General features: G+C 36.5%; 2 protein-coding genes across 4 annotated transcripts in view; one reads left to right on the top strand and one right to left on the bottom strand.

Moving 5' to 3' along the window:
* Positions 1-5,569: 5,569 nt before the first annotated feature.
* Positions 5,570-14,498, bottom strand: LOC121370618 (dynein regulatory complex subunit 6-like). Of its 3 annotated transcripts, none has more exons than XM_041495968.1 (2): positions 14,373-14,498; positions 5,570-7,673 (listed from the first exon to the last, which is right to left on the bottom strand). In XM_041495968.1, the coding sequence occupies exon 2, from the start codon at positions 7,604-7,606 to the stop codon at positions 7,235-7,237; it is 372 nt and encodes a 123-aa protein (XP_041351902.1). In that variant the 5' UTR covers positions 7,607-7,673; positions 14,373-14,498; the 3' UTR covers positions 5,570-7,234. The 3 variants fall into 3 exon arrangements, with proteins under 3 accessions (XP_041351902.1, XP_041351903.1, XP_041351901.1); XM_041495969.1 differs by lacking the exon at positions 14,373-14,498 and adding an exon at positions 9,754-9,811; XM_041495967.1 differs by lacking the exon at positions 14,373-14,498 and adding an exon at positions 7,989-8,137.
* A 254-nt stretch (positions 14,499-14,752) lies between these two features.
* The window catches only part of LOC121370617 (inositol polyphosphate 5-phosphatase OCRL-like), a 54,034-nt gene continuing 46,235 nt past the window's right edge, over positions 14,753-22,551 (top strand). Inside the window, exon 1 of the mRNA XM_041495966.1 lies at positions 14,753-15,125. Within this exon, the coding sequence (XP_041351900.1) occupies positions 15,069-15,125 (57 nt within the window). The 5' untranslated portion in view covers positions 14,753-15,068. The remainder of the gene's footprint in view (positions 15,126-22,551) is intronic.

The raw sequence follows: 22,551 nt of genomic DNA, 5'->3' as shown, positions 1-22,551 counted from the left end.
TTGATGACACAATGGTTGTTAACACACATACATGTGTTAACAATTTCAAGACATACGACTGGCTGCTCCTAGGTGATGACCAGGTCACCAGTGCCATACATCCAATGAAAAACAACACGGTGGAAATAGATTACACTGTGACGTATAGTTAACCTGAGAACCACGTGTCTGTGACGTGTAAGTTAGCTACAAGTGCAGCGGCTGTATAAATAACTTTTGGTCGAAAAAGATGTTAAAATTTGCTTAAAACCTGGTTTTTGAAGATATGTAAGAAATAGAATAATACATTCGTGTCCGTTAGACACAATTTATCTCACAACTCGTTGTTTAAAAACGTATCAAACTTGCTTTCACTAGTTAGATACATTTTAAAACAATGGCCACTCATGTATTATTCTCTATATGTTTAGTATGTTTATTGCCGATTTTACCAACGACCCCAACTATTACGGATTGTTTCGCGTGTGAGCTACTTTGATAATTTATATAAATGTATGTTGGCGTGATTTCCAAAAGGGACATGGGTACATGTTTTATCTGGGGATGGTGATGTTCCGGGTATATTCTCATTAAATTCCCACCCCCAATACCTTTTCTCCAGTTGGCGTAGCTGACTAGCTGTACCAATTTCACTATATGTTTACGGCCGATTTTACCAACGATCGCGTGTTGTTTCGTCTGCGAGCTGCTTTGGTAACATATAAATGCGTGTTGGCGTGATTTCCAAAAGAAACTTGGGTATAGGTTTTTATCTTGGGCTGGTAATATTCCGGGTATATTAATATCTTTAGCCCCCATCCTATATAAAAGCGTGCATACCTAGCTGTATTCAATCGTAAAGTAAATACTAGTAGTTAATAAATGTTTAAAAAGGTAAAAAAAAAAATTTAGTTCTAATTTAGAACTCCGTTTAGTACCAAAAATATGTAGCCTACTTGTGTGTCTGCTGGATTTAATTTTAAGCAATATAACTAATTTTCTCTTTGTTGACTTGTAGAAAAGGTTAAAACAAAATGTATGGTTAATGAATATAAAGAATGAAGAAAATGACTAGACGGGGGGAAAAAAAACAAAAAAACGTCATAGTGATTCATACGCCGGTTCACTTTAAGGCCTGTGGATAAAAAAATGTGTCCAGTGACCTGTGATTATTTTTATTTTTTTAACATTCCAGTACTATAAGAATATCTTTATAATATGTGTCGTCAAGTTATTTATATATCGTGCACATTCAGAGCACACTGTTAAAGTGAACGCCTGTCATGGACGCATGTTTCGGTTTTGTCAGCTTTCCCGTCTAGGGCGGAAAACACGCTTGGGAAACTAGACGGTCTCAACCAAATGTTGAGCACACCGAAATCCTGCGGTCATTTCCGGTGTAGACCGGCTGACTTGAACCTGGCTACTTGAATGTGAGATAAGTGTGAGAAAACACTTATTATATTCAAAATCATTAATTGAAATTTTGGGAATGCTGATCAGGCCCGTGCTCCACGACTGGTATAATCAAAGGCCGTGGTATGTGATATCATGTCTGTAGGATTGTGTATATAAAAGATTCCTTTTTACTAATAAAAACAAATGTAGCGGGGTCCCTCTCTTAAGACTAAGTGTGAAAATTACCAAAGATTTGACATCCAATAGCCGATGATTAATCAATCAAAGTACTCTATTGGAGATTTTCGACACAAAATGAAATGTGTAAAGTCTGACAAATCGTTAAATGGTGTTGGGGGTGTGGGGGTGGCGGGGGGTCATGCACAAAAATGTGAAAATAGTCAGTAACGTGTCCGAGCACTTTGGGCATTGCATGTGGACAGCGGTACATGCACAACGTCGGTGGGTCTCTGGAATAATGATAAAAATCCATTCACGAGATAAAGCATTTTTAAGGTTGTGGATGTTGTGAATATGCGCTTGGTTCTCCTACGCACCCTACGACCCAACAAATCCCATACCTACACAACTGGGAACCAGTTTAGTACCTCAATATTGTTCCTCTGAAGAAGTCTAGTCGTTAGTTCAGGTAAATACTAGCGTGCATTGTCCTGTTTAAACAAAAAGACAATGGCCAATTTCACTTAACATCGTAAGTTTTACGTCTGCGACTAGCAGTTATACCGGGCATACATAATAGGGGTTTCCCTAGAGCGATAAGCCGACACGGCCCGTGCTCCCTTAGCCAGCCATGTAAGCGCCTTCATGTCTGGTAAGCGCCTTAACTGCAGAACCGTGTCGGCTTAATTTGTAACATGTATACAAAACAATGGAGCTGTGATCCGTAACGTCATTCACCACACATTATCACACTTTCATTTGGTATCTCTGCAATTCTTTTGATGTTCACTTTGAGGTCCACTGATCGCACCGTTTTAATCAATCTAATTAAAATTAGCTCCACTATTACATGTGGATCTAAAGACAGCCAGTTGGAGCTCATGTCCACCAATCAAAACCTTACTTGCAGAATCCTGCCAGTGATTTAAAACTAACAACACTGCATAGTCCCCAATGTCCAGGTAACATTTCGTCTGTAAATAATAAGTTTAATTAGATTGCGTTTTAATTGTCGGCGGGCTTGTGCTGGTCACGTGGTACAGGTGATCGGCTACTACTAATCCGCCAGATAACTGCTTGTTGTAATAATGTCTGTATGCTTGGGAATTACGCATCAAGACAAATCAAAGAAAATACCTATTAATTGAATAAACATCTTTGAAGGTGAAATTCTTGAGTAAAACATGTCACCATTATTTTAATTTTGTAAAGTCTTTGAACCAAAGTAATAAAAACAAACCGACACTGCATGTCAATTTGAATACACATGCCAGTTCAGGGCCGAAAGACATGTCGGCTATCCCAAGGGCTGAGTTCAGCCAGAGCGTGCGAAAACAAAACGTTCGCTACACTGGTTTGTGCGCTTCACGTTAAACCAAATGGACACGACGGACACCAATCAAATAGTTCGCGAACGTTAGGAAGAACGTTCGTTGGCTGAACTGAGTAAAGCTCTCGGCGTAATATACGTCACGCTTCAGAGTCAGCTGACACCCACGTGTCAAGAGACATCGTTGCGGACATGAACAATACGATTACACGGAAGTAAATCTTGATGTAAATGTGTAAAAAAACAATAGTTGTTTGCATCAATGAATACCTAACTGCAGTTTTGTTATTTCCTTTGTCTTTGTTAATTTTGTACCTATGGTCAAGAGCACGCACTGAGATCGCGATCGCAGGAAATGAACATGCAGTATTTATACAAATTGCAGTTAAACGTACACTGAATTAGTTTACAATAATCATATTTGTTAGATAATGCTAGATATGTATATGTTAAACTGTGAGGTGACAAGCATTTAACACGACGCTGAAATCAACAGCAACAACATGGCGCAAATTATGAAATTGTTGGGGGTGGGGAATTGATGGGTTATTTTTTAAAGAAGTTTTAACCCCTCCCCACCAAAAAAAACCACTTAACTGTTTTCAACCCACTACCCCACTTCTTTTGGCTTGATTTTTGTGTTATAATGATGCTATATATGTAAGCGCCTTAAAAAATTCCTGGGGAAAGGCCTGTTACATTTACATGTTTGGCATCAATTTCATGAAGAAAATTACATCATTACGAAAGATGGAGCATTTTATGAACAAAAGAAATTAAAATATGTGTACTTAAAACTATATCTGTTGTACTATGATAGTAATAAGAATTGTGTTTTAGTCGTAGATTTACGTTTACGTGCAAAACTAGGCTTACGATGTTTTGTGAAATTGGGCCCTGTCTGGCCCTGGATACTGCTGCATGAATGGAATGACAACTGATGTGATGATTTTATCACTGTAATGCTGAATATTCAGGTACCCATGAATGATGAAAATTAGGTTTTGTTATACCATTTTGTATTTAAAATCTCCTATTACGTATACTGACAAATGATGCCTCAATTAAATCCAGTGTCTGATTTCACTTTGTAAGTCACACATTTGTTAACTGGTAATTTTATTACTATTATTATCAATATAGTAGGCCTATAGCACAAACTAGTGATGTTTCAATCATCCATTATAAACGGAAATTGATCGGATGGATTCTACGGATGTGAAGATCGATTATTAACGTTTTTGTTTAACGACACCATTAGAGTATGTTGAATTATTAATCATCGGCTATTGGATATCAAACCTTTGGTAATTTTGACATTTAGTCTTAGAGGACACCCGATAATTTTTTTCATCAGTAGCAAGGAATCTTTTATATGCACAATCCCAGACATGATAGCACATACCACGGCCTTTGATATACCAGTCGTGGAGCACTAGCTCGAAGGAGAAATAACCCAATGGGGCTACCGACGGGGAGCACTAGCTCGAAGGAGAAATAACCCAATGGGGCTACCGACGGGGATCGACTATACATCAGAAGGCTTTACCACTAGGCTACGTCCCGGCCCTGGTCGATTATACTCATAATCGAGTGTCGCGGAAAATGTTAACTGTAAAGGTTCATACACTTTAGATGGTAAAATTGATATAAAAATGCAGGGTTTTGGGTTTGTTTCTGTGTATATGTTCATACACTTCAAATGATAAAATTTATATAAAATATACAGGGGTTTGGGTTTGTTTCTGTGTGTACGTAAAGAAAACAGATGTTAAATCAGAGCCCTCAAAAGTACCCGGTCTCCGGCGGCAAATCGCCGCCTGAAACAGCTTTTGCCGCCGCCTACTTTTCGAGTAAAATTGTTCAGTTGCTGCATTTAATGGATGGTAACTGATTTGCGCTAAAAGAGGCCATGAGAATGCATCTGAGGTTCGATTTTTCAAATGTTTCTCGGGGAGGGCCCCCAGACCCCCCGCTTTGCCCCCTGCTATCATCACTGTTGTAGCCTGCTACTTCTTAAACTATTGAGGGCGCTGTTAAATGCATATTATGTAAGGTAAACTTAATGGTCTGTAGTGTCTATCCCGAACACGACAATAGGTGCAGTCCAAATCCTTATTAGGTTTATATAATTCAAACAGATTATACAATAGAAACTTTATCAATTGGTGCAAACCGATTATCGATTAAGAAATGCCAACCGATTCCCAACACGAACACAAACACGCCGGCGTCGGTTATACCAGCCTCTATGCTAGTTATAAGACATTCAAGGAGAATCGATTCAATAACCCACAGAAATTCAGGCAGTTAAAAGGCATATTGTCACAAACTACTGACCTATTTAATGATCGAACAAAGTATTACATGTACCTGAACAAATATAATTTGATTTGTCCCTATATGTACTTTATTCAACCATCTTCATAACCACCATACTCCATTTATTAATGACATTTTGTAAAAATTGTTGAATTATGGCAATGGTCCATAATTCAAAAACTAAAATTGCCAACAGGGATGACATGGATTTCACTCCATCATGGTTCAGTTAAGGTAATGCGATAGCTAGATTTGGTTTCCAACAATTAATGTAATTTTTATTATTATCCATTTTTAGAGAAATAAGGTCCTTAAATCTGTTACAGTGTGCCTTTAACATAGTAACTTAACAACAGAGAAAAGTATCAAAATATTTTATTACATTTTTGGCTTTTAACAAGGTTTCACACATTACCCCGCACCTTGACGAAAAATATACAAAATTCTACACACATTTTTATTGCAGTTCAAAGCATACCTTTTGATTTAATATAAAAAAACAAAAACAAAAAATATACCACATCAATGTGAACTTATGGTGGACCCTAGAAGTATTAATACTGAATGCAAGATGTAGGTTTCCAAAATGAAGCCTACAAATACCAACTGTTGGCTTCAACAGTTAAGAAGAGGAAGATAAAAAAGAAGGAAGATTAGAAGAAGAATCTATCGTAAGAGTTATTTGGGATGATCACTAGTATCATACTTGTTAAAATATTATTTAGTTGGGGGTGGGTCGGTGTTCAGAAATAGCACTGTATGCATTTTTCTAAACAATTAAAATGTATTTAATATAAACATAATTATGAATGGATTCCGACGCTAAATTTCGTTACTCGCTGTGCAGCGTGAATACCTCTATAGGGGAAAAGTGGTGACAATGAAGCATAGCCTCCCTTGTGCCAAAGGTCAAAGAAAAAAAAGAAAAAAAGAGTAAAAATTTTTTAGCGTCAAATTGCAGCTTCAACAGAGAGAGAGAGAGAGAGAGAGAGAGAGAGAGAGAGAGAGAGAGAGAGAGAGAGAGAGAGAGAGAGAGAGTATGAGTACATTTTCGTCTCTAAGTAGAGAGGGAACACGGCTTCCGGTGTAAATTAAACTGGTTTATCTGCAACATGTGCCAAAAGTTGCTTTGACGTATGACTGAATAAAGACAAACATAATGGACATGGCCGAATTCCAAAACATTCCTTTAGATAAAAAAAACATGAAACAACAAAGAAACGAACAAAACAAAAACAAAACATTAAATACAGACACATAAGAGTGATTGAATTACTAATTAAAACAAATCAAACGAACAAAAAAAAAAAAAAAATATATAAAACATTAAATAGTACTTAACAGACCCCCCTCCCTAAAAAAAAAAAAAACCCACGAAACAAAGAAACACAACTAAATAATATGACGGATGAAATAAAAAAATTCCCCAAATTGTCGAATTTTAGAGTTATATACGAATTAATGGACACAGTACATACAAGTATAAAAACCTAAATATTCAGTGTGAATACTGATAATATTACCCAGCAGTTCTCTAAGTTATCAAAAAATGCAACGTGTATATGGAAATACTGATCGAAACTATATTAAAATAGTAAAGAGGTTACCAAAAATATGTCAACCTCAGTTCTGGTAAAATGTATATGAATCCCAAATGATCTTTAGTATCTATCTGAACGAAATGCTTAACTTTAATTACTAATGACCATACAGGTGTGTCACTGTCAATATTTATTGTGGCCAGTGGTGGCATTCTCCACACCGACAAATAGAGAACAAGCAATACCCGTTCAGTCTGGTGTTCAAACACGTGAGAAAAAACATGAGAGAAAAAAAGTGATGATAAATAAACAGCACAATCGTGAGATGTTATCAATTCCAGTTCTATGTTTAAATGTCCGCCTCCAGTCCATACCTCAACCCCAGCCGACTAATGAAGGCACGGTTTTTTTTTCTTTCTTTCTTTCGTTTTTTTTTTTAATTTAATGATCTATGCATTTTCGTCTTTTGGATGTCACGTTGTAACTAAGCTTGGGGTTCCGTCAGCTGAAAGACGTCCGGTTGATACGTCTCGTCTCGTTTCTCCTCGGGGTATTCCTTCTCGTCCATCTTTTTATTTCTCATCTCTAAGTCAATCTCGTATTCCTTGTCAAATTTAGACCCATCTCTGATCAAGCGTCTCCTCAAAGCATCTCTGTAAGGATGGAGGTCGTGCACAAACGTTTCCCAGTTCACATTGTCCACTCCGATATCTTTGATCATGGCCAGTTTCCGTTCAATGAACACCACTGGGTCCTCGGGTCGTTCAATCATTAGACTGCTGATGAGTCCTTCAAACATCTGTGGAATCCTGTGTTCGGCCAAGTACTGTTTCGCCTGCTCTCGCGTACTAGCCATTACAGGTGATGGATCCTTCACCCACAATTACAGACAACTGTGTTCTTTCCTCGTATTTGTTTTCACTCTGTTAAAAAACACCAAAAAAAGAATACGTTACAATCATAAAATTTACATTTGAAAAAATATGAAGCCAGAGAGAGAGAGAGAGAGAGAGAGAGAGAGAGAGAGAGAGAGAGAGAGAGAGAGAGAGAGAGAGAGATATGTATATATTAAGCGAGCTACTCACGCACATACACACGCATTAATATATACATGTATATTGAAGCATGCAGCGAACATTGTTGTTGCCTACATATTAAAAATAGGGGTGCATCAGCAAGCGATCATTTGTCATTTTGGTTTTAAACTAAAACACAAAGCCTAACAATTTTATACTTGCCTTCAAATAACGACTTGCAATAAGATATACAATCAAATCTTAGTATATATAGCCCACACAGATTATAAATATTAGAGTGATAAAAAAGAAAAATATATTAAATTTTATAAATGTATGTTATTAGAATGACGTCATTCATTAATTAATGACGTCAGGGAAGAGGGATACAAAAATGATGTAAATGTATGCGTACATGTAATAATTAGAATGTAAATTATAATGCAAAATTAATGTATTCATACACGCATATTAAACGTAAACTATTTGTATACACAATCCCTATATTATTTTACTTTTAACAGCATAATCGACCTACACATTTTAAAAAGTTTGGATATCACTCATTCAAGTCAGACCCCCGATAATTTTAAAATTTGCGTAAAATAATTTATTAATTACTTAAAAAGAAATTCAAATAATTTCATTTTTTTTGCATAGCCTAACCGTTATAAATGATCATGTAAATGAGTCCTAAATATTTAGTTTTTCTGGACCAAAATTATTTGTTTTCAATTTATTTTTTATGCAGAAGAGTACATACATAACATTGTTGGCGTGAATGTAGTTTTAAAAACTTAATTTAAATAATAATAATAATAAAACATAATTTTTATTTTAAGTAAAAAGGTCGATCTAACCTTGGCCCTACTTAATTAGGCCTATTTTTAGGTCTGATGTTCTAAATAAAATGCGAAAAGGAAATTTGGTTTACGCAAAATAAGACTTGCGCAAACAATGTGTGCACGAAACGATCGTTCATTTAAACTTATTTTCGTGCTTATATCCAATTAAGGTTCAAGCACGCTGTCTTGTGCACACACCTCAGTTATCTGTGCTGTCTATCCAGTGGGTTAGTTGTTAATTGTTAGTGGTCAGTGAGAGAAGAGGGTGTAGTGGCCTTACACCTACCCACTGAGTTGTTAAAACTTGCTCTGGGTGGGAGTTGGTACCGGGCTGCGAACCCTGTACCTACCAGCCTTATGTCCGATGGCTTAACCACGACGCCACCGAGGCCGCGATCGTTCTCGCAATTTGAAAAGATATGCTTGGTGATATTCAAATGATTCACTGTAATAATTAAAAAAATGATCGTTTTGGCTCTAATGATATCGATTATAAAAATCCATAATCGGTTGTGTGGAAAGTTGGAAAAAAATTTTCAACTGTAATTGTTTTACAGTTTACGCTCAGATGATGGAATCATGTAGACCTAAATATTTTGGGGTTTCGTAGGCCTATATATAAAAATGGTCAGAATATGAAGCTAATAGCCTGATTAACTATATAGGTTCACAGTATTTCTGCCAGAAAGACATTTTTGCGAATGGCGCTATGGAATTGAATGCAATATTTATCTTTGTTGTCCATCATAAATATTTCCCGGGGGTAGGGCCTAGGTGGGTTTCTTCACCCCCCCCCCCCCCCACCCCCACCGCTGTCCAACCCATGACGCCTTGTACTGGTATAGTGAAATGGTACAGTCTCGAGATATCTTCTAATATGTAACATAATTACTGGTAAATGTTTAAAATCCACCAGTTTATGAATTTGGCGCCAAAATCCTAATTTCGCACGGGGCAACTTCTATTCATAACGCCATGTGCCTTGATGTAGGCCAAGCGGTAGATCTACGTTTTGTTCGGGATGTATTTCCACAGCAACTTGCGATAATCGGAACAAAATTAACAAATGGAACAGGTGCATGTCATGCTAATTAATTACATTATTTAAAAATGACATTAATTACATTATTTAAAACGTTTACCTTAATTACTAATATGCCTTTAGAATAAACATCTGCCGAAATGTAGACCTGTACAGATCGACAAAAAGACAACCAGTCTACTTTCGGAGATTTACATATTTTGTGAGAACATAGTAACACAAGTCACTTCCTCACACTAAGCCTAAGCCTGAGCCTAAGCCAGGACGTAGCCCAGTGGTAAAGCGCTCGCCTGATGCGCGGTCGGTCTAGGATCGATGCCCATCGGTGGGCCCATTGGGCTATTTCTCGTTCCATGCGGTAACAATGGTCGTGGTATGTACTATCCTGTCTGTGGGATGCTGCATATAAAATACCCTTGCTTGAGGGATTGCGTAGTAGTTAAGTAATATATATCTTAGATTCTATAGCATTTATGTTATAAAATTAATACAGCTTGAGGACACGGTATAGTTAAACCATGCTCGTTTGAAGTGCTCTTTTTAATGACTTTCAAAAAATTCATCATCCTCAATATACAACACTCTGTGGCGTAGGTAGGTGCCAAAAGGTGGGGGATGTGCGCATGCACCGACAAACACCGCGGTCGGTCTTGAATCGATCCCCGTCAGTGGACCCATTGGGCTATTTCTCGTTCCAGCCAGTGCTCCACAACTGGTGTAACAAAGGTCGTGATATGTACTATCCTGTCTGTGGGATGGTGCATATAAAAGATCCCTTGTTGCTAATCAAAACGAGTTGCCCACGAAGTGGTGACAGCAGGTTTCCTCTCTCAATATCTCTGTGGTCCTTAACCATATGTCTGATGCCAAATAACCGTAAATAAATTGTGTTGAGTGCATCATTAAATAAAACATTTCCTTTGACAAACACAAATTTGCCCTTTTTATAATTTTGTGAGCCCTCTCCTGGACTTGCCCCTGGGACACTTGCCTACATCTCTAGCTGTATACTAGAGATTTAGCTAAGTGCTCTCTAGTAATACCTGCTCAGAATACCTCTGGGTACTGGGGTCACACTAGTTGGTTATATAGTGACTTTACTCGTAAAGGCCTGTCCTGGATAGATGTGTTGCCCAGGGCCGCATTCATTAGCGTACGAGATGGGGGGGGGGGGGGGGGGGGGGGGGAAGAGAAGAGGAGAGGGAGGGAACTATCACCCTCCATAGTGCTGGAGCAAAACCTCAAATTTGGGCAAAAATTATATATCTGGGATAAATGTACTAATCTGAGACCGTGTTACCATTTACTTCTATTATTCTACCCACAAAATTAGTTGTAATCCATGTAAAAATGCGTAGTGATTCGTTTGCAACCCTATTTACCTGTTACCGGCCTTGGTGGCGTCATGGTTAGGCCATCGGTCAACAGGCTGGTAGGTACTGGGTTCGGATCCCAGTCGAGGCATGGGATTTTTAATCCAGACACCGACTCCAAACCCTGAGTGAGTGCTCTGCAAGGCTCAATGGGTAGGTGTAAACCACTTGCACCGACCAGTGATCTATAATTGGTTCAACAAAGGCCATGGTTTGTGTTATCCTGCCTGTGGGAAGCGCAAATAAAAGATCCCTTGCTGCTAATCGGAAAGAGTAGTCCATGTAGTGGCGACAGCGGGTTTCCTCTCAAAATCTGTGTGGTCCGTAACCATATGTCTGACGCCATATAACCGTAAATAAAAATGTGTTGAGTGCGTCATTAAATAAAACATTTCTTTCATTTCTTTTTTCTTTCTATTTACCTGTTTGGTAGTAATACTAATATAAATAAATGTTGTTATTCAAATTTGGGTGGCGGCACCCTGAACGAACATGTACATAATTTGTTTTTCTCCATGTAAATAATAATTAAAAACAAATCTGGGTAGTGCACCCCCCCCCCCCCCCATACCATACGTGTGTGTGTGTGTGTGTGTGTGTGTATATATATATATATATATATATATATATATATCACATACAATTTAAGGTAACACTACACAGATCACTTCCGGGTGAGAGTTCATTGATCATGGTCCACTATAGTTCCCAATTGTGACACAAGTCATGGTTCACATATTCACTTCTAGGAAATGGTGAAGAATTAAAACAATATGTATATTAAATGGTAAGCCTTCTGGCTGTATTTTGCCCATGCTATTTTGTAATATTGTGCATTGACCTTTTGGGACATGGGTGTATAGTATAAGAGACACAGCCAGGGTGAATTGGTTAATGAACCACCTGTTCGGACTGGTATTACAGCCAGATGTGGTCATATAACAAAAAACTGAAATGGAAATGTTTGCAATTTTGGAGTGAAAATAAATTCTTATATAATGTATCTTAGCAATGGTGTCTGTTGTTAGTGCCAACGAGAACCCTTTCTATTGGCAATCTTCATTTGAAGTTGGGCAATTTAACATGGGTTTCAATGGCAGATGACATCTGTGTAGTGAGACTATAGCTCTTATTATAACCATACAATATATTTTACAATTATTTTTTATATATATATTTTTTTGCAAGGAAGATCAATGATCGCCCATACATAAGGGAGGGAATAACAAAAGGTGTACAGAAAAGGGGGGAGGGATAGGTTTACAAATCCATGATTTCGTGCATGTGTACATACTTAATGAATGGCCCCTTAAGTACCAAACCAAACAAGCATAAAATTAATACAAACAAAAATACACTAATATTGGACAAATTAATTATGTCATAATGACAGAGAAAGTGTGTGTGTGTGTGTGGGGGGGGGGGGGGGGGGGGGAGGTATTGATGTGCATTACATAATGTCATAATGAACATGTAATGTAAAATGTGGCATTTTATACACCCCCACCTCAATAAGGTTTTGTAACATTAGGACCACTCCTCTAACATTATGTAACAATACCCCCATCCCCCCTGCTTTCTCTGTCATTATGACATGATTACAGAACAGCTCCTTTTACACTGAGGATACATTGGTACCTGTGAACAGCTCCTTAAAAGAAAATCACACATACGCAAGCAAGCATGCGTGCACGTGCACACACACACAAAAGAGCAATGTCAAACAACTTATACATTTATTTATTCATAAGCGTACGAGGTAGGGGGTCAGGAGGTCCCTAGCGCTGTCCCAGAGTAAATCTTCATAATCAGGTAAAAACGATGGAGAAGTCTCAGCAAAATGAGCTGGCCTGAAAACTTTTCACATGGTCATAGGAAGGTGCCAAAAGGTGTGTGTGTGGGGGGGGGGGGGGGGGGGGGGGGGAGAGTACACACACTATATATCTGTATGTATGTATGTATGATGTATGACATAATATCTATATGGTATGTATGTATGTATTGAGTACACACACATATATATGTATGTATGTATGTATTGATGTATGAATATCTATATATTGTATGTATGTCGAGGTTATCTGTTATGTATACATGTGACTGTTACATACATAGAAATTAACGCACTGGTGCAGGGGATAATTAAATCCTTTCTGGCCTCACAAATTTTCCCATGCCGTTGCTGGGACTCGAACCTGTGGCACCGAATCGCCTGCAAATTGCAAGACTAACCACGATACGCTCTGAACTATCAAAGCTTGTATGTATGTATGTATGTATGTATGTATGTATGTATGTATGTATGCATGCATGCATGCATACATATATATACTTTGTAGCAGCAGAGATATATATATATATATATATATATACATACACACAAACTATCTCTGCTGCTACAAAGTGGGGTGACACATGCCCCACTTGTCACCCCTGCTCGTTTCCTATGACACTATATATTTCCATCATTCTACTCATAATATTAGTTACAGTTGAATTCATGTATAAATGCCAAATGATTCGTTTGCAACCCTAGGTTTAAGTAGATTGTGTAGCAAGCAGTTTTGTAAATATGAATAAACGTTAATAAACATTATCCAGATGCCAACAACTTGGTAGCAGGGGAGAGGAGTGGGAGCTTATATATTAATTGACTTTGTAACTGGGGAAGGAATACTTTTTAGATGGGGGAAATTGAAGACACCCCAACTCCCCGTACATGCTTGCAACGTCTATGATTGCAGTGCATGAAGGAAGGAGACAGTTAGGACAGAGTGCGGGTGTAGGAGGAGTGAGGCGAATATGTTAAAATGAAAGGATATTGATTTAAATCCGGCTTAAGCATACATACATGATACATTCACGTACGCATGCATACACGCACATGGTAATTTTAACACTTGGTTTATAGAGCTTATAAGCTGATTTACAATATAATAACAAGAATAACAAACAATATAAAAATAAATATAATGATGATGATGGTTATTTTGACAGCGTAAAAATTATTTAAATTAACTATTCTTTATTGTTTTCGTGATAAAATAATTAATATGCATTTGGTCAATTATACTGTCATGAAATCAACACATGCACGTTTGACAATTAAATATTTTCTCTTTGTACATATACTGGGATATGTATTATATCCAGACTTCGGCCATTATATATGCGTCCACACCTGTATAAAAATTATATTGATTACAGTACCAGAATATGTTGTATTTTAAAATGCATTTGCAGCCTATTAATAATAAATTAATTGCACGTAATGGCATCATATAAAATATAAATAACAATAACTATCTCGAGACGCTGGAATATTATCAAATAAAATTCAGCTTACCGCACGTTATAGTACAAAACAAAAACAGAAAGGGTCATCTAACCACGCAAGTCATTTTCAAAATGCAACCTGTATATACCTGTCCATCATAAAACTTTTGACACCGTTGCCTTGGTGAAGGTCAGACAATAGTACATTCAGAGCTAATCTAGAACAAACAAATTTAATCTATTTTTTAATTTAATAGTTTAATAGTATTATTAGGTGCTTTTCACGTTAAAACATTTTAATATAATATTCATAATATACATGCATGTATATTTTTTAAAAGTAAAATAATGGCAAAGTACAAAACGTACGAAAACAATTTAATAGCTGCACTACTGGAAAGTTGACTTCCGGCATATTTACTTCCGGTTTAAAGAAGTAAGTATTTTGTTTTGTCACAGTGTTTAAATCTCAACAATGTAGGTTAAACATTCACATGATTCTATCACTATGATTTAAAAAAAATATATATTTTAAGATTTTGTTGTGGCAAAGTTACTGTGAAGTGAATAAGAATGTGTGTTTTGTTTTGAATGAATGGGCCAAGTGAAAGTGAAAAGAATTTAAAATCACGATTCACAAATAAATTTTGTTGTGACTGACAACTGTCAATGACAATCGATTGATTGTCGTGGCAAAAGGGCGTGTTTTGCTGAAGTGACACAAGCGTCAAGAATATCTTCATCAGTGACAGAAAATAAAGTAAAAATGGATCCAGTACCTATTGTACAGAAACTATTGTCATCTGCCGAAAAATGTAAACTTGTATCCTTTTGTTATTTTATTTTTTATGTATTGTGACTGTCAGTTCCTCTAATTCTGTAATCATAGTTGTGATTTTCCATAAGGTTTGATTTTTCATACATGATTCATACATTCAGGATCATATTTCTTGTTCAGTCTTTTGTAAGATTTTTTCTATAGTATATGGCCATTGTATTGATATAGAGGAGACTCACCCTAACTCAATCTTTAACCCTGTCAATATAAAAAGGGATCCACCACAGTCATCTACATTAACTTTTTTCTTCAGGAGCCACATGGAGCCTACTTCTATTTTTGTATGCACCAAATAGCAAAATTAGGAGCCATGTTGATATATATACATGTATATAGAGTGTATGTGTGTATTCCTGAATGTATATATACTATATATGTAATAGTGCAGGCCCTAATCTAGAATTGAAAAAGTAGAAGTGTCTTCTCCCTTCCCAGTAGTTGAACAGGCATATGAGTCTGGTGTTTAGAACATCGCCATGCGTGTCTGCTGAAATTGTCTGCCAGCGTAATTGGTTGCTAGAAATTGGCTACTAGAATCCACTCGTTAAAAAAACCCCCACAATTGGACTTTTTCCCTTTAATTCAAAGTGAAGATTGTTTCAAAGTAAGTATTTCTTGGTCTCCATGAGCTCGAAATAAATCACAATATGATTAGGGTGGGAAAACATGATAGTACTAGTAGTTGTTATTTTGCCCGCAGTTCCGTTCCATGCAAAATTCCTCAGAACTGTTCAGATCTGCTAACGGCTTAATGCCTCGGCAGGATTAACCTTGCATTGTGCTTGCACTCAAGGTTAATCTTGATGAACTACCTTCCCAGTAGAAATGGGAGAAGTTTGATAAAAACAGCCAAAGTGAACATTTATGGATACATTGCGTAACGTTTCATCAGTTTCCGCATTCTATTGAAAAAATCCAGAATTTTACACTGGGTTCTAATTGTTAAATATTTCGATAAAAAATACTACTTCCGGTAATAAATTTAAAAACAGTTATATGTTTTATTAAAAACATGATATTATTATTAAGTAGTTGAATATGTGCCGTAATGTTAAAATTAAAGTATTAATTTACAGACCTGTCAACCCTCCCGGATTCCGCGGGAGTCTCCCGGTATTTGATCAAATCTCCTTTCGTCTGTGCGGGAGACAGTTTCTCCTGTTAAATAACATTTTTGTAAGCATTAAAAAAAAATCGATCCTCTTTTGTCAAAATAACATAAGGGAAGTAACTCTACCTTTTTTTCTCATTCGGAAAATGTCGACTACTTTCGTTTTTTGAGAATGTAACAGGCCGAATTGTCCCGACTGTTTAACCTTTGCCGAAGTGAGAATTGTGGGATAGCCTATTTATGTTGTTAAAAAAGCACATGGAGTTTATAAAATGACGTGTTATTATAATGTTTGTTGTCATCGTAATGGCTACGAAGCGTGTTGCCGTTAATTCAACAGGCTGTGTATTGACATTCAGTGTTGCATAAAAACAAACAAAAAAACTATCCAATTTAGTTCTAATGACACCTCTGAATTGTAAAATGTCTTCCCACTGGATTACATAATGCAACTGTGACGAATCTGAACTGCCAGACTCCGAGTTGACAGCGATACACACGATGCATGTTAAAATCACATGTCACAGCAAGACAACGAAAAGACCAATTAGCTGTATAAACATACTTGTGTCAGTTAATTTTGTATGTTTGTGCAGTAAAATGTTGGTTATAAGGGTACTCTTCAAGAAATTATTTTTGTACAATTAAAAAATGTTGTGTTTGACATTGACATAAAGTTACTCACGGAAATGGGTATAATTCCGGTATATTTCACACGATGTCCGTAATGAGGTTTTACTTATGATTAATGAAAATACAATATTTATTGCATCATTATAATGATTTTAAATAAGTACCACGCCACCGTTCCTCATTATAGTAAAAACTGAATATTAATTTATAAGATTTATATAAATTTGTCTTTGGTACTTGCACTAACCACAAATGATAATATAACGCAACCTGTAAGGCTAATACCGTAAATGTACTAATTAATTATTTTTTTTCTTGTTCATGTTCTTAACATTTTTGGATAAAATATTATTATTATTTTAAATATGTATTAAATCATAATAATATTTAAAATTTAAAAAGAAAAGTTTTTTTTTTTTTTTTAATGCCAAGATCTAAGGTTAAGAAGTATATATGACATTATATAGTATTCATATAACTTATTGTAGTAATGTTTTTTTTAAATCTTGCGATTTTGGGTTAAATTGTGTGAATTTAAAAAATCTCCTGCTTTTTGACAAAATCTCCTGCTTTTTCAACACACACCTCCTGCTTTCTCTTGACTAAAGGTTGACAGGTCTGGTATTAATTAGTATTTTCTGGTATTACTGAAATAAATGTGGCCGAGAATTAACAACACGTAACTGGTCACAGTACACACGTGATCCACGTCACTTTGTGAAACAATAACCCAGTTTTTTAGTGTATCTGACAAAGGAAGGAAGGAACTGGTTTATTTAACGATGCACTCAACACATGTTATTTACGGTGATATGGCGTCGGACATATGGTTACAGACCACACAGATATTGAGAAAGGAAACCTGCTGTCACCACTTTATGGGCTACTCTTTTCGATTAGCAGCAAGGGATCTTTTACATGGACCATACAGACAGGATAGCACATACCATGGCCTTTCATATACCAGTTGTGGTGCACTGGCTGGAACGAGAAATAACCCAATGGGCCCACTGACAGGGATCAATCTCACACCGACTGCGCATCAAGTGAGCGCTTTACCACTGGGCTGTATCTGACGAATGTCAACATTAGACTACGGCATGTATTTAATCTCTTCACAACAGAAACTGGCATGAGTATTAGCATTTGTTGGTTGATTTTGATAATAAATTTAACATGGTAAAACATTATTTCATCGAATCAATCGTACTTTAGTGTGTTTGTGCAGAAAGCACTTCCCATTTATAGGCTGGTTATCGATTACTGAGGATACAGTCTGGCACCAAAGTAAAAGCACTGTCCGACATACAGTGACAAGGTGCCAAATGAACTATGACAATAAACAAGTCAGGGTTTTGATGTCTGTTGTGTCATTTTGTTTCTGAAATCTGAATAGGTCCAGAATATTAGGACTACAGCGACTTCAACTTCTCATTATTGCTAATAACTCAACGACTTGGGCAGACTTTCGGCAAAAAATATTATGGCCCGATAGTGTGAATGTATGTATTGATGTTTATATGTGTATATATATATATATATATATATATATATATATATATATATATATATATATATATATATATGTGTGTGTGTATCTGTGTGTGTTTGTGTGTGCATGTCTATGTGAGTGTGTTTAAACCATTGGTGTAAATATTAAAGAACTTTGAAAAACATGAAGTGTATCAAAGAAAAGCATGAAGTGTATTGATCAGAAAAACTGTTGTGCAATTTATATATGTAGAGGATTTGTCACAAGTATATTTTAATATGGAAAATATCAACCGAGTCTATGTTAATCAGTATTTGTTGAGGCTCTGCCAAGACAAATACCTATTAATTAGACGAGGTTGATGTTTTACATATTAAAAAACATGAGTAGTGAATTCTATTTATCCTATAACACTTAAATTTTTTGTAAATCACAGTACGAAATTGCTGCCATCGGTAATATGACGTCATCACGATTAGCACAAATTAGTTTAACGTCACGCATTTAAGCTAAATATTTGAAAACGTTATGCTCAGGTGTACCGGTCTTTTTGGCTTGTAAACAAATTACGGGCAATTCCACAGTGAAAAAATCAAATCATGTTATTCCTTATATTAATGACTTATATATTAAGATTGTTTTTAATGTAAAAATGTCTGGAGAATCCAAATCTGATAAGTAAAATATTGTAAAATAAATCGATGTGTTTGACTTTACCTATTTCATGAGGATACCGTCACACTAAAAAATATGACACTTCCGTAATACACACTATGAATTTATGTACAGCAGCCATGTAATTGAAGGTAATATTCTTTTTATTAGTGTTTTTGTTTTACCACTAACAAAGGACTACACTTCATAATCCACTTTAATGAAAAACATTTTGTTTTTAGATTTAGGGGAAATTAGAAAACATAGAATCAGTTTGTAATTCCGTTACCGAAAACAAACAAAAAGTTAGATTGTATTATTCATATATATGTAATCAAGGAATCAACTCATATTCTCTGAGTATTTGTTAATGAACATAATCAGATACATTTACTTTCAAATTCATACATTATTAGTAAAATTATATAGCTGTTAACATATGTAATTCCGTTACCATAGGTTTGAAATTCTGTTACCGTCTTTGGTATATAGTGTCTAGAAACACTTTAATATAAACCTACATAGTACTAAAATGCTACACTCTTATCCATATATACCAATACATCAAGTGGTGTAACAATAGGAAGATATACAAAATCTTTTTTTTAAATCCATATGGTAATAGTACTAGTAGTGGCTCCAAATGCATTTGTGGAACACCCATAGCAAATATAAATGTCATCCATTAACAATATAGAAATTAAGGAAATCTGATACACTTTAACCAAACAGTACTACTTAAAAGCTTCAATATTATGACTTAAACTTCTGCAAATCCATGACAAAATTCAAGTTATAATCGAAACCTACTAGAATTATACCGGGGCTCGAAATATGAAGTAAAATATGGCCTGCCATTATTATTTGTTTAAATAGCTGGCCAAAAGAAATATGGCCTGCTGTGAAACAAAAATGGCCTGCTGGAAATAAGACAGCACAACGTGAATGTAGGGTTTGGGACAATGTGTGGAAAATTAGGACCTCTGATATGTAGTTTAGAGCATTATAAAATTAAAATGTAACAGAATTATGAGCTCGGCTTCAGCTAAATAGAAGATGAAATGATCGTATGTACATCTGTTTTTTGAAAAATGTTGCAATTTTGAGTTAATTTTAGCAGGTGAATGTTTATTTCACTTGCAAGATTTAAAAATAGACTTCTTTTCACTTTTTACAGGCCGCTATTTCAAGCCCTGTTCATATATCTTTAAACATATATAGGGTCCAGAAAGTGGAAATGTAACATAACATATCTACTTGAAGCAAACTTTAATGTTACTTTATCCAAAGGCATTTATTGACTGTACATGTATTTAATAATTTATACTACTCAAAAGAATTTAAGGGTCAAAAATCTATAACCAAATAAGTTTCAGAGTGTATTAGATTGATGATGTAAACTACACCAATTTTTTTATTTATTGTTCCATATTTACAAAACCCCACAAATAAACGTCACTGTATACAAGAAAGTCACATGACATGCTGTCAAAGTTGAAGGTTGTCAAACATGGATTTTACACATTAGAACATTCGTTTAATAGTGTGTGAATCCACCCCTGGCGCAAATACACTCGACACATCGTTGCCTCATGTTGTTGATCAGACGTCTGAAGAACTCTTGGGGAATGGCCTGCCACTCTGCCATAAGAAGTTGACCCAGATCATGAAGGTTGGCCGGAGGGGCATGGTTATCCCGAACTCTCCTGCCTAATTCGTCCCAGGCGTTCTCTATTGGGGCCAAGTCAAGCGAACGAATATGCTGGCCAATCCATCCTGGCGATACCTTGTTGTCTGAGAAAGTCCGTTACCACCCTGGCGCGGTGGGGTCTGGCATTGTCATCCTGCAGAACTGCCTCGCCGCCAATCTGCTGAAGGCCTGGGAGAACCAACGGCCGAATAATCTCATTCAGATAGCGGATTCCATTCAGATTGCCATCCACCACATAGAGGGGGGTCCTGTGGTGGATAGAGATGCCGCCCCACACCATGACGCTGCCACCACCGAACCGGTGACGTTGTCTAACGTTAACGTCAGCGAAGCGCTCCCCAGGACGTCTGTAGACATGAACCCGACCGTCGTTGAACTGGAGACTAAACCTGGACTCATCAGTGAACATCACTCGACCCCACTGAACACGTTGCCACCGCAGATGAAGCGTGCACCAGTGACGTCTGGCCGTTCTGTGACGTGGTAGGAGTGGTGGTCGAACAGCCTGGCGACGGCAGCGTAGATTATTGGCTCTCAGACGATTGTGTATGGTTTGATCAGACACTCGAGTTCCAGTCGCAGTCCGCAGATTGTCACGTAATCGGCGTGCAGTGGTTGTGCGTTGACGTAGAGCCATATTGGTGATGTAGCAGTCCTCTCTATTTGTAGTGCTTCGGGGTCTTCCCGAACGTGGACGATTTCGAACAGAATTCGTTGCTTGGTACCGTTGCCACAGTCGGCCAATGACACTCTGACTGACACCAAGTCTCAGAGCAACATTTCTTTGCGTATTGCCATCCTGAAGCCAAGCAATAGCCCTTCCTCGATCTTCGATAGTCAGTTGAAGTCGTACCATTGTCGAATTTGGAGTGTGCACCGTACACGAACACAAGCTCCAATTATACGGAAATTCAGTATTGGGAACATGGAATACACGTGCAAAACGTGCAAATGAAGCGCTTTGTGTAAAAGCAAGTTATGGGCACTTAGCAGACCTTTCGCTTTCGCCCTAATTTACGTGCAAATGTAAGCATGTTTTCGTCATTAGAACTAGTAGACAGTGTCAATGACAGTGGATTTTAATTCATTTATGGGTTGCTTAGACCCACTTTCGTCAAAATGGAACAATACCATGCGTGACATTATGGTCTAGCTAATATAATTGACATTCAGAAAATAATGTCGAAAATATCGTCTGACCCTTAAATTCTTTTGAGTAGTATATATTTAAATGACAGGATATCCAGAAAATGGAAAGTATCATTCTAATTACCAACATTGTGCTTTTAAATGTATATAATGGACAAAAAGAAAGCAACCGTTTTATAGTGTTAATGCTGTCTTTACTAGGAATCTGATCTGAGTAGAATTCTTCAAATGGAAAGATGGCATGTTTGGTTGGCCAAAAAAGAAAATACTGGTGTTTTAATAGTTGTCATGTATGTTATCATAACCTCAGATAGATGAGGAATTTTATTATTAAGCATAATATCTTTCACTTACCGTAATACAATCTAGATGTTTGACGGTCAGTTTATATAATTTTAATTGGCCTGTGTTCCTCTGACCTGGTGTAATTCTCTTTGTTATTAACAATGTCACTGTTCAAGAAAAAAAAATTCAATTGCTGTCGAACATTTACTATGTAATATGTACACAGTTTAATGCTAGTTTAAATCTCCACTTATATACATGTACGTGTACATTTTACCGATATTGAAACTAGTTATCATTTGAAATATTAGTATGAATGCTTAAAACAAGTATACTGAATTATTATTTAACTTATAAAATTATGCAACATATTTGT

This window comes from Gigantopelta aegis, chromosome 4 (assembly GCF_016097555.1).
Source record: "Gigantopelta aegis isolate Gae_Host chromosome 4, Gae_host_genome, whole genome shotgun sequence".
Lineage (NCBI taxonomy): Eukaryota > Metazoa > Mollusca > Gastropoda > Neomphalida > Peltospiridae > Gigantopelta > Gigantopelta aegis.
The sequence above is the reverse complement of the archived record's forward strand: the minus strand, read 5'-3'. Positions and strand labels throughout refer to the sequence as shown.